The sequence below is a fragment of the Callospermophilus lateralis genome, chromosome 5 (genome assembly GCF_048772815.1).
Source record: "Callospermophilus lateralis isolate mCalLat2 chromosome 5, mCalLat2.hap1, whole genome shotgun sequence".
NCBI classification, from domain to species: domain Eukaryota; kingdom Metazoa; phylum Chordata; class Mammalia; order Rodentia; family Sciuridae; genus Callospermophilus; species Callospermophilus lateralis.
This window is the reverse complement of record NC_135309.1, coordinates 23,853,637-23,865,985: the sequence shown is the minus strand read 5'-3', so window position 1 is coordinate 23,865,985 and position 12,349 is coordinate 23,853,637. Positions and strand designations below refer to the sequence as shown.

Genomic DNA, 12,349 nt, shown 5'->3' with positions numbered 1-12,349 from the left:
TGTGAGGCTTTACTTAAAATATTAAAATTTAGAAATTTTAATTTAAATATTTAAAATGTGGAGAAACTCAAGGAATTGGAAAATAGCAAAAAAAGTATCCATATATGACATTTTAAAAATAAATAAATAAACAAACAAACAAGCAACAACAAAGAAAACCCCTTCTCTTTCTTTCTTTGTGTTTTTCATACAGAATAAGAGGCCTTGCATTTTCCTTTGGTATCTGATCAAAGAAATGAAAAGAGAAAGATGACTTAATAGAGGCCATCTCAAATAAAATGTTTTTACTCCTCAATCATATCCCATGTCTATTCTATTTGAAGTTAGGACAAAGCAAAGACTACACTGATTTATGACATGATATAACTTGACCTATATATCAGAAATATTAACATACAGAAGCATAATCTCAAGGAAGTCAGCTAAAATCTACTTATCATTAATCAAGTATTTCTACCTTCAAGTTTTGAGGCATAAACTAAATAGTTATTGCTAAACTAAATAGTTATTACTCAGTGATCTTTGAGAGGGTACAGATGTCCCTGGGGAAGCCTTGTGTCCCACTCTGCACCAGGTAGTGATTACTGCATCAACCAGGCTTAGCCTAAACACATAGTGAGATATGAATCTACTGAAAGGCAGTGCTGAGGGAGAGGCTTTGATCCCTCAAAGAGGGCTTAAAGGGCTTTATATCCCATCCCTTTGCAAGATTAGCAGGTAAAGCTTGAAAATGGCAAAGAACTAGACTGCATAGTGATACCTTGCAAAGTTAACTCCTCTGCATGAAGCTTCTTAGGGTGTCTGATTTCAGATTAAGTCAACATAGGCACAATGCCTAGTTATTATGCTCAGGCACATGATTTGGATTTAATTATCTAGGTATTTTAGGATAAAATATAATTTATTGGGTTGGGGTTGTGACTCAGGCATACAGCACTCTCCCAGCATGTGTGAGGCCCTGGGTTCGATCCTCAGCACCACATAGAAATAAATAAATAAAACAAAGGTATTGTGCCCAATTACAACTAAAAAATAAACATTTGAAAATACATACATATATGTAATATATAATTTATCAAAGAAAAAAGGAAAGCAAAATTTGAAAAGTGTTCCCATGTATTTCTCTCATGTCATAAGCACAAATACAGTCTTTGAAACTAATGTTCATATAAATATACTGTAACTGAGATGTAACTCCATGTTATCTTCTGTAATTTTGAAAATCAAAATGCTTTAGAATTTTACATGCAATGATACAAAATGATGGATGTGGATTTTAAACAACAATATACACATCATGATTTAATAAAGTTAGAGACTTGAAATTGTTTTACAGTAGGTTATCCTCATGCATAGCTATGTAGTTACTCTTCAGTTCCTTAGTTCTTCTAAGCAGTGTATTTCCTGGGTTATTTATATAAATTCCATTTTAACCCAAGAGTTTCATGATATGTTTTTTGTATTTTCTTCTTTATATTTTAAATTTATCAATGCATCCATTCATTTGTTTATTTATCCAATATATTTTACTGAGCACCTGTTTGGAGTCAAGCAAGATGCCCAGTACTGATTGTACAATGGTAGACCAAAATGGGTACTTCTAATGAACTTTTTCAGGTACCATGCAATAGGAAAGACAGGTATTGCAACATTCACCTTCCAAGTGAATGAACAATTACAAATTAAAATAATTTCTTTTAAAAAATCATATGATTCAGTAAAAATATGAGGAAAATGTCTCACCATAAGAATTTGGCTATAAATTCTGAGTAAAAGATTCATTTGTTATTGTCAAGCACCTAGATATTCCTCTCTGGTTTTTGCAGATAAAAGTCTAAGAAGGGCAGGAAAAGGTTACAAAACTTAGAACATACTATATTGCAGGTAAGACAGGCAAAGCATAAAAAGAAGAATAGTAGGTAAACAAAAATTTTATACATTGTGTTTCAAATGTGATAACAAGATTAAAAAACAAGAGTCATCTGAAAGAAGAAAATATGATCAATGCCCTTAAAATGTTTTCTTCCACCTAGTAGCTAACATGGCTTCCAAAAGAATCAGGATTAATCTCCCAAATTTCCACTGTATTTTTTTTTAACCCAGTGTTTAGAAGAGAGTTTTCAACATAACCCTCATATAATGCTAAGTGAAATAAGCCAATCCCAATAAAACAAATGCCAAATATTTTCTCTGATATAATGATGCTGATTCATAATGGGATTTTGGGGGGGGGCAGCATGGGAGGAATAGATGAACTTTAGATAGGGCAAAGAGAAGTGAGGGGAAAGGAGAGGGTATAGAGGTAGGAAAGGCGGTAGAATAAAACAGACATCATTACCCTCAGTACATGTATGAAAACATGAATGGTGTGACTCTCCTTTGTGTGCAACCAGAGACATGAAAAAATTATGCACCATTTGTGTAATATGAATTGAATTGCCTTCTGCTGTCATATATAACAAATTACAATAAATAAAATATTTTTCAAAACCCTCTCCATTTAAATGTGTTGAGGAGAGTTAGATTGTCTGCTCATATTTAAATGTTTCCAGCTTTTGATATAGGTACTGCTATCTCTCCTCTACTCTCCAGGGGACTACGTGGTCATGACTGTCTACTTTGACCTGAGCAGAAGAATGGGGTATTTCACCATACAGACCTATATACCCTGCACGCTTATCGTGGTCCTGTCTTGGGTGTCCTTCTGGATCAACAAGGATGCTGTTCCGGCCAGAACATCTTTAGGTGAGTTACATTTCTTTACGTGATGGTGTCCCAAGATAAATACACAACGCAAGAAATTTTTATTTACTCTTGATTTGCTCAAAATTCAGCCAGCAATTATATAGAAGTCCATTTGTTTCATCTTTTGGAAAGTTAGTACATTTTTTTAAAAATAATAATGTTTATTTATAATTATTTTTAAATAATGGTTTAAAAATAGTGTTCATTTTACAGTGATGGCAATGACATTGGAAGTAATTGGCTCTTTACAGAAGATCCATTGAATAGATTATTTTTTGAAAAACACATTTATCTGTGAAATTTTGGACAAAAGGCCAATTTTAAGATTATTTGAAGTTTTTTCCAAATATTATATATGATGATATTTACCTTAGATTCTCCATAACTTTTTCTTCACCTGGAGAAGAAGTGTTAAATAAACTAAATCAAAACAAAAACACAGGAGCATTGGAGTCTGGGTTTATGAATGAAACTATAAAGACTTAACTAAGTATATAGCAAGGGAAATGTCATTAGAAAACCACAGTACCCTCTCATCATTCATCATCTACATGAAACCTAGAACCACAGCTTTTGCCAACTCCCTGGCTAAAGAAGTGATATCAAGTGATAAGTAAGAACTGGGGATTTGAAGTCAAATCTGGACTTTCAGTCACGCACACTACATAACCTTGGAATGCCCTTCCATCTCTACATCAGTTTCCTCACATGTAAAACATGCATCATTTCCAATTCCTAATTTGCAGGTTCTCTTTGGGTTATGTAAGGTATTCTATGCACAAAGCACATGGAACAGAGTGAAGACTCAGAAATGATAGCTACTATGTAGTCATTTTCTGACAAAATGTACTAGGTTATTAAACTGAGGGCAGAAGTGATTACTGGGAATAAAGACAACATTTGCATATCTGTCCTCTTCCAAACCTAATTTAGTTTCCCATCTGTTTCAAAATGAAGTTATTTTGATTTTTCCTGTTATATGCAGTACTTTTTGTTTCAAGTCCTATTCAACAATTCAAATATCTCATCTCATGCTTCATGCTGACACATACTCAGAATACACTGAGCCTAATATGTTAGGACTAATGCTTGTCACTGAGTAGAAGGTGTTACATGACATGTTTACATGTCATTGCAAATCAGAATGTAAATGTCATGTGTCTCCAGTGTACTATCTGGCACATAGCTGGTACCTCAATGATCATTCAATTAATGTATATTTCATTGAATTGATGGGACAAATACATTGATAGATTCCAACTTACCCTCTTCCTCAATATATTTTAAGTTAAATATTTCAGTCACTCTCTCCTCTTGAAACCTGGACTCTTGCTGGTCAAAATCCCTTTTTTGGCCCCTTAGATAAATCATTTCAACCACTCATGAAATGTGTTCATTGACTTATTAGCAGAAGGAATGGAGATGTGTGAGTTAAGAAATGGAGAACAGATTTTTCAGCAAGATATGGATACATACTCGTATTTCTTGATCACTTATGAATATGTCAGTCATGTTCAATATGCTCTTTATCCTTCGTTACTCTTTGAAACAACTGCAAGAAGTTGCAATGATAACAACACAAGTTATCATAAAAGTTTTTAGAGCTAAACTAAGGAAGTAAAGATGCTGCAAGGTTAAACAGCTTATATAAAGTCACATAGCCAATAGGTAATAAATTCGCACCTTGGCTAATGGAACATACATTTGCTCTGGGTGGGCAGCTTTGCTGAAGGCTAGTCATGGTAAAGTCAAGAAGCCAGCCTAAACCAATATCGCTCTTTTAACTTTGCTGTCTCACTCATCTAGATCACTGCTTTTTAAACTCAATTATATATTTATATAACTAGGAGCACTTTTAAAAAGTAAGATTCTTTAATACAGTCACCAAAGATGCTTATTTAAATTGTCAAGGGCATGGCCTGGGGTTTAGGATTAAAAAAGAAAAAAAAATTCAGTCCATTTTAATGTGCAGTCACCTTTTAGAACATTGCTCTAGATTTCATTGAGTTCCATTATCTTTTCCTGTGTTCATCATGGAGAGTTAAATGAGATGAGCATGAACACCTGCTAACTTTAACCTTACTGCCAGAGAACAGTCAGAGCCAAGTTCTTTATTGAGTGAGATAAATATGCTCACACTGCTCAGAGACACGTGCTATTCTCTGTGCCTAGACCATCAGAACACAGGGAATGGTCATCCTGGAGCTTATAACACTTGACTGTAGCTACACAGCTGGTAGCTGATGAGGTTCGATTATGTTTCAATGATGATGCACAAAAAGAGGAAAATGACAATTGGTATTTTTTACCAAGTAATCTGAGCTGGGCTAACATTCCTGAGAAGGATACTTCATGCCAAAACTGGAACATTTGGTAAAACCTATGGGTATTTTTCATCTACCTCCAGTAAGAGGATTATGTCTCTGTTTAGCAAAACTGGATTTTAAATGCTTTCTTATTGTTAGTGAGTGAATAGGGGAAACCTACTCTGTCATCACTTCTCATTCTTGATGTCATAGCCAGTTTCTTTCCTGTGGCTTCAGGTGGCTCTCTAAAACTATCATATGGTGATTCTTCAAACTATACCGTAAAAGGTTGTGATTGATTGACTTCCATGTAACCTAAATAGCATCTTCCAAATGCGCAAGATCAGTGTTTAATCTGCATGTTGGAATTGTTTTGCTTAAACTGTCACACACCAGGTTTTCTAAAATGAACTCATCTTTGGTACCACAAACACGGAGGTTTTCACTTTTCATAAGTCAAGCGAGCTTGAGGCCTGATCATGACATGAGGGCCAAGGCTCCAATTTCATTTTTAAGTCTTCTGCTTAAAAAGATGAGCTGTAATGGGGTACAATCAAGCATTTCAACTTTAATGAATGCATAGATAACCTAACTAATTTCTTTTTAGTTTAAAAAATAGATCTCCCCTCTCTAAAATGAATGATACCAATACCGAACCTTTACTGAGACTTCACGGAATATTGCACTCTGTGTTGATAAGCTTTCTAACACTGTAACAAATACCCAAGAAAGATAAACTCTGGAGGAGGAAAGGTTTATTTTAGTCCCTGGTCAATAGAGCCCGTGCTCTGGTTGTAGCAGTGCAGTACACCCTGGCAGGAGTCCATGGCAGAGGAGGCCTGCTCACCTCACAGCAGCCAGGAACCAATGACAAAGACACACGGAGGGGCAGTGGTCCAATATGCTCTTCGAGGGCACATCCCCAATGACCTAACTTCATTCTTCTGGATCCTACCTACTAAAGGTTCCACCATCTTCCAGTTGGGACAAGCTGAAAAATCAAGCCCAGGCCCTTTGCAGGACATTTTACAGATCCAAACTGTATCACGCTTTATGCACATTATTTAATTTAATTTTAACAAAAGCTTCATGAAATTTCCCACTGCTTCCCCACCTTCCATCCCCTGCTGGTAGATGGGAAACTCGAACTTTCCTAAGATTTCTCCACAACAGCATGAAAGACCCCCAGGCCTATAATAATTCCTCAATCAAGAATTATTCACTAACAGACGCTCCCAACACTTTGATGCTTCATGCTGCATGTCATTCATATATTTCCATTTGTTCATGGAAATGAAACAGTGGTGGTTCAAAACATGGCATTTGAAGTCAGGCTGCCCAGGTTTGTATCTCATCTTACCACTTACTAGCCTGGACAAGTGTTTATTCTTCCTGTGCTTTGTGTTTTTTAACAATTAATTAAAAGGTAATAGTTATAGGACACATCATAGGAAATTAGGAATATTTTCTTGAATAATATATAAAGCACTTGACATAGCGCCTTGCCAAAGAAATTTGACTATCTCCTACATTTTGTGAATATGAATTACTATTCTCAAATGTAGGCTGAGCCTCTTGAGTCTTTCACATATATATTATCTATTGATACATTATGTCACACTTTTCATTCAACAAGTATTTATTGAATCCCAGCACTATGCTCTACTATGGGGTTACGATGGCCATCAAGAGAGATATCCAATGTCACAGAATATAGAAAATGGAAAAAAAAGTGGATTATTAAATACTCAGGAGCAGTGTAATACCAGGGCTATGACATTTATCATCACAGTTTGCTTGATCACTCTTCTCCTCTTCCAAAGTTTGATCTTTCCTCTGAAGTCTCCTGGCCAGCAATAACTGTTATCTGCCATCACTAAGTGATGGAATCTTTGTGGGTTTTCTTCCCCCATGAGAAAAATCATAAAACCGGAGAAAATAAAGACACAGAGCTACTATTTTAGAAAAACCTAAAGACACTTCCAGTCACTACAAGATATGCAGAATTAGAATCCTAGAATGATAAAATCTAAGGTGGGCTTTCAAGGAGCTAGTTCAAATGATGGGAAAATCAATTCCCAGATGGTTAAGATGGTGAACTAAGTTTCTACAGAAAGAGCTAGAATCAACTTGAATGCTGAAGCTGTGTTACCTTTTCCACACACGACATAGGTTTTATAGAGGAACCTGTCACCTTTTCGTGGTCGTTGCAGCAGGTTGTCTTAATTTTGTTCCCTGTCACAAAACAACTAGTGGAATGGGTTGGTTTCCTTGGAAAATGTTCGAGTATATATTCAGTGTTTTTCACAATAATTGTTGCATAGTGAAAATATAATAATATTCATGGGGAGAGTGGATTAAGTTCAGTTATATCTCCTTTCCCACCACTGAGGTTGTCTATCAGAAGACACAAACCAAGTTTAGTCTCCTTAGTGACACAGTTACTCAATGTACTGATACTATAACACCATCAATTCTACTGTGCCTCTTTTTAGGTATCACGACTGTCCTGACAATGACCACCCTCAGCACCATTGCGCGCAAATCTCTCCCCAAGGTCTCCTATGTCACAGCAATGGATCTCTTTGTGTCTGTTTGCTTCATCTTTGTCTTCTCTGCATTGGTGGAGTATGGCACCCTGCATTATTTTGTCAGCAATAGGAAACCAAGCAAGGACAAAGACAAAAAGAAGAAAAATCCTGTATGTATCATGTCCTATTGGTACCATAAGAAATGTTTATACAGGAAGTTTACCTGGTTTTGTCTTAGTTTGGTTCTGTTACCTTATCTGCATGCTAAGGCTCAGCACTTTGGGCTTCAAGATGAAAACAGAATGTGTGAATTTGACCAGATCATAAATAGATCCATTTACGGCCACTAGTTACTTGAGAGAGCCCTGATTCTCTTAGACTCCTTATGCAAATGTAATTACTTGATTTCTTCATTTTGTGAGGATTAAATCCAATTATGAGTAATATATCCATTTTCTAATTAGTATTACTCTCTAGGTTTTATTGGTTTTCACATTTTTGCCCAACTTTAATATTTTTAAATTACTGATGTTTTAAGTTAAAACTTTCATTCAAGGTATTCCACTAAGAAGTCACAGGGTTTGAAGTTTCAAGTTTCACAACGCTTTTGCAAATAATGTGTGTGTGTGTGCACGTACGTGCATGTGTGTGTGTGTGTGTGGTGTGTGTGTGTGTGTGTGTGTGTGTGTGTGTGTGTGTGTGTGTGTGGTGTGTGTGTCTGTGTCTGTGTACCTGAGCATGCACATGTACATTGCCCGCTGAGGACTTCTACTGATTGCATACTTCTACTGATTGCATAACATGCATCTCTTTGTTTTTAAAACAAATATCTCACTATTGTGTGGGCTAGTTACTAAGCCTCCATATTTTTATTTTTCTCTTCTTTTCTCATATAGAAGATGAATTTAATATTATTCAAAATAAATCTTCTGGTGCTGCTCTGAAAAATAAATATGGTAATGGAAGTAAACAAATGAAATACCAAAACATTACCAAAAAGGGCATGAAAATCCTTATTGTTAGTAGCTGGTCATGATATATGCTCTTAATGGTCTATACAGTTACCAGCCTGAATTTCTTTCAGTGTCAATGTGATTTGGAAACAGGTAGGATGATTTCCACTTGCACTAAACATTAAACAGAGGATAAGGCAAAATTATAAATGCCTACACAATTCTCTTTTATTGTGGGTGTTATGCTTTATTAGGGGTAGGTAACCCACTTGAGTGCAGTATCTGGCTCTTAGAAGCTTGCATTAAAGTTAAAGACCATTCCCTTCCAAGAGAGGGCAGAGGTAATGGCCCTGGCCTGTTTTGACTTAAAGCCTTTCCTGGTCCTCTGCTCTCGGGGCTTCCAGGGCCATGACAGTGGCTAACTATCTGACTCCTGGACTTTGGGAGCTAAATTATGAGGGAATCTGACTGAAATAGGTCATAGCTTGATGCATCTCCAAAACTCAGATGGATTTATGCAACTGGCTCATGTTTACTTGACCATGAGACTGCGTAGCAGGTAAAGAAAGAAGCAACATTATTCTAGATGATTAGCAAAAATGGAAATGCTTATTTTTAATTTTCAAAATGTTATTATGCTTTATGCAGTCTTTCCTTCCCTAGCTGTTTTGCTTCTCTCTACTTTTACATTTTTTTTTCCTCTACTGGTTTTAATTTCCTTGTTGTGTTGTGTTTTTTTTTGTTTTTTGTTTGTTCTCTCTCCTTCACTTTCCATTTCATTGTCCCCCAAGAGGATGGCTCCATTGACACTCAGAATTATTACCTGCCAGTGTCACAAGGATGGGAGGGCTGGCTCTCACATGAATTCTGAAGAGACCTTTAGAAGTCCTTTGGCCTTCTCTATCAGCTGTGTCACTTCAGAGTGGATTTTGTTGCTGAGTTAGACACAGATGGATTCCTTTAACCAGGGTCTTAGAAATAACAGAAGAAAAAAAAGACGGTAGAAAGGACAGGGGATTTAAAAACCTGAGAAAGTGAAAACGAACAGGTAATTTTATTCATTTTTTCCTTTTAAGCCAATTTGTTAATTTACCAAAGCTAGTAAAAGCCTACATGGTGAGTGAGCAGTCGAAATTTCATCCTTCTGTTTAATATACCCTTGGCTCATTGTATCACGACTCACCAACACTAACATCAGGTCTCCTTGGTGACAATGAGAAGATAAATCATAGTATTTCCATATGGGGAAACCAGGTAACAGGAAGTTTCCTCACAGCTGAACAACACTGGAATTTGCAGTCAGATAACTGGATTAATTTATTGAAAATTTCACTAATATCACAAAATTCTGTTTTCCAACTTTAGGCATATACTTTATCCCAAGCTCAGAAGATTCCTTCTGTGTTTATAATTTCAGTTCATTTTTACTTACTATGTTTTCAAAATGTATTTTTAATTTATCTTATTTTGTCTCTCTCTCTTTTTTTTCTTTTCCCCTTTCCTTCTTTTAATTAAAAAAAAAAAATGCTATTCTCTTTTCTGTCTACAAACCCAAAGCTTCTTCGGATGTTTTCCTTCAAGGTATAATGCTTTTGGAATGGAAATTCACTGCATGCCACTGCTAAATTTAACTATTAACGCTTCCATGGTGTTTTATTTATGTTTTTATAAGGAGAAATTTAAGCATTTTACTAGAAATAACAGAAATATCTGTAGATTTCTAGAGTTGATTCTACAACTATTCACTAATTCTCATAGGTTTTGATCTTATATCAGGCTCAAAAGCTATCAGGCCTATGAGAGATGTCAGAGGTAAAGAAGGTCTTTTTACACATCAAAACCAAGTCTGATCCTCTTTCCTTGGATGAACATGGGATCCAATTCTACCGGCTAATTCTACCACATACAGACTCTTTTAAAAGTAAAATTTAACTGTATAAACCTTGATTTTAAAAGTGGAATCTAAAACATTGTGTTTTTTATATATCGTCTGTGTTTTCCTTAACTATACTTTTGATTTTTTTTTTTAAGAATACTGCCTTTAAAAGGCTGAGTTTAAACATCCATACTTTCTTCTAGGGTAGTTAATTATCAGGGCTGTTGGCTCTGAGAAATACTGCAATGAGATTTCTATTCAACTCTAATATCTGATTAAACACATTAGATATTGTGTTTATATTAACCTAAAGCTAAGTCAGTCAAATTAACATTAAATAAGTCTTCTTGTCCTTTAGCAAATTTATTATTGGTCTTGCAGCAAAGGTTAGATTAGCATGTAATCATTTGGCACTAGTTCCTCCTCATATGCTTAAACATTCAACAGGCAGTTATGTCTTTTTTTTTTTTTAATTTTCATTCAGATGTAGGTCAATATTGCTGATAATTTTAAGCTTCTAACTGGTGAATGTCACACAAAGTTCTCTAAAAACATAAACTATCCCTCTGTGGCATAAAATCAGGAAACTTCTGTTTTTTACATATATATTAGCATTTTCTATTAACATCATTTAATATACTTGCTCTGTGTAATGATTTCCTATTTGCCTTATAAGTAAGCATGACCTAAAATTTGATTTCAAAATAGATGCATTTTTATTTCTCTGTTTCACTCACATGCAATACCATTAGCTTTCATGTAACCAATCTCATATTTAATAATTAATAGAATAAGATTCCATGTAGTTTGATTTAGATCTTCAAATTTGAGTTCTTTTGGTGTTCAATATTCTTGCTCTAGCTATTAGCTTGGTGATATTATTTTCAGCTGCACTGCTTAAGCTCAAAATTTGAAATATGCAAATGTGTTCTCTAAGTTCAATTTTACCATTGTAGATCATGATGTCATAGCAATTTCCTGAGTACCCATTTTCAGATTCATCATCACATTGGTGACATTATGGAAAAATCGTCCAGGATTTCTCAAATGTAACTAACTTGGATTCCTCTCCTTCCCTACCATTACCTCAGGCCCCTACCATTGATATCCGCCCAAGGTCAGCCACCATTCAAATGAACAATGCCACGCACCTTCAAGAGAGGGATGAAGAGTATGGGTACGAGTGTCTGGATGGCAAGGACTGTGCCAGCTTCTTCTGCTGCTTTGAAGATTGCCGCACAGGGGCCTGGAGACACGGGAGAATACATATCCGCATCGCCAAGATGGACTCCTATGCTCGCATCTTCTTCCCTACGGCTTTCTGCTTGTTCAATCTGGTGTATTGGGTCTCTTATCTTTACCTGTGAGGAGGTATGGGTTTTATTGATCTGGATCTTATTCACTGAATCTCATGGAAATAAGATGTCCCTTCTAAGTCCACTTCAAAAATCCCCTGTGTGGTTGATAATGACCTGAATTTGTTTCTATGTCCTAACCTGGTAAATCGTACAATGTCATATCGTTTGTGCCCAACTCTCCTTTGGTTAGTATAATTTGAACTTTAATGTTTGCTGTGTTTCATACCTGCAAGGCAAAGGAAAATTAGAGCAAGAATTGAAAACAAGCAAGGTATTTTTCATCTATAGCAACTGAAATAGTGAAAGCTCTTCCTGTTTATATTGACCAGAGTCCTTACTTGATTCATAAAACAGTTAGATACCAAGGTCCAAAACCGTATTCTAAGTTCACTCGGGGGCAAGTTGTGGTAAATTTGGACATAATGAACACAATGAACTCCCTCATTTGAGGATAATCACAAGCCTAGACTAGAAATCTCTTATTCCTTCATCCCATGATAGGAAGAAAATTTCCTCCACATCACATGTACAATGATGTAAATATTTCAATAATGTAGAATGCTTCAAATTTAATGCATGC

General features: G+C 35.7%; 1 protein-coding gene across 3 annotated transcripts in view; it reads left to right on the top strand.

The window, feature by feature from the left end:
- Positions 1-11,778, top strand: part of Gabrg2 (gamma-aminobutyric acid type A receptor subunit gamma2) — an 83,589-nt gene extending 71,811 nt beyond the window's left edge. For 2 of the 3 annotated variants that reach the window (XM_076855698.2, XM_076855697.2), the window contains exons 7-10: positions 2,593-2,745; positions 7,547-7,752; positions 10,093-10,116; positions 11,503-11,778. In XM_076855698.2, the coding sequence (XP_076711813.1) occupies positions 2,593-2,745; positions 7,547-7,752; positions 10,093-10,116; positions 11,503-11,778 (659 nt within the window). The remainder of the gene's footprint in view (positions 1-2,592; positions 2,746-7,546; positions 7,753-10,092; positions 10,117-11,502) is intronic. The other variant, XM_076855699.2, reaches the window with a different exon arrangement.
- The last annotated feature ends 571 nt before the right edge of the window (positions 11,779-12,349 follow it).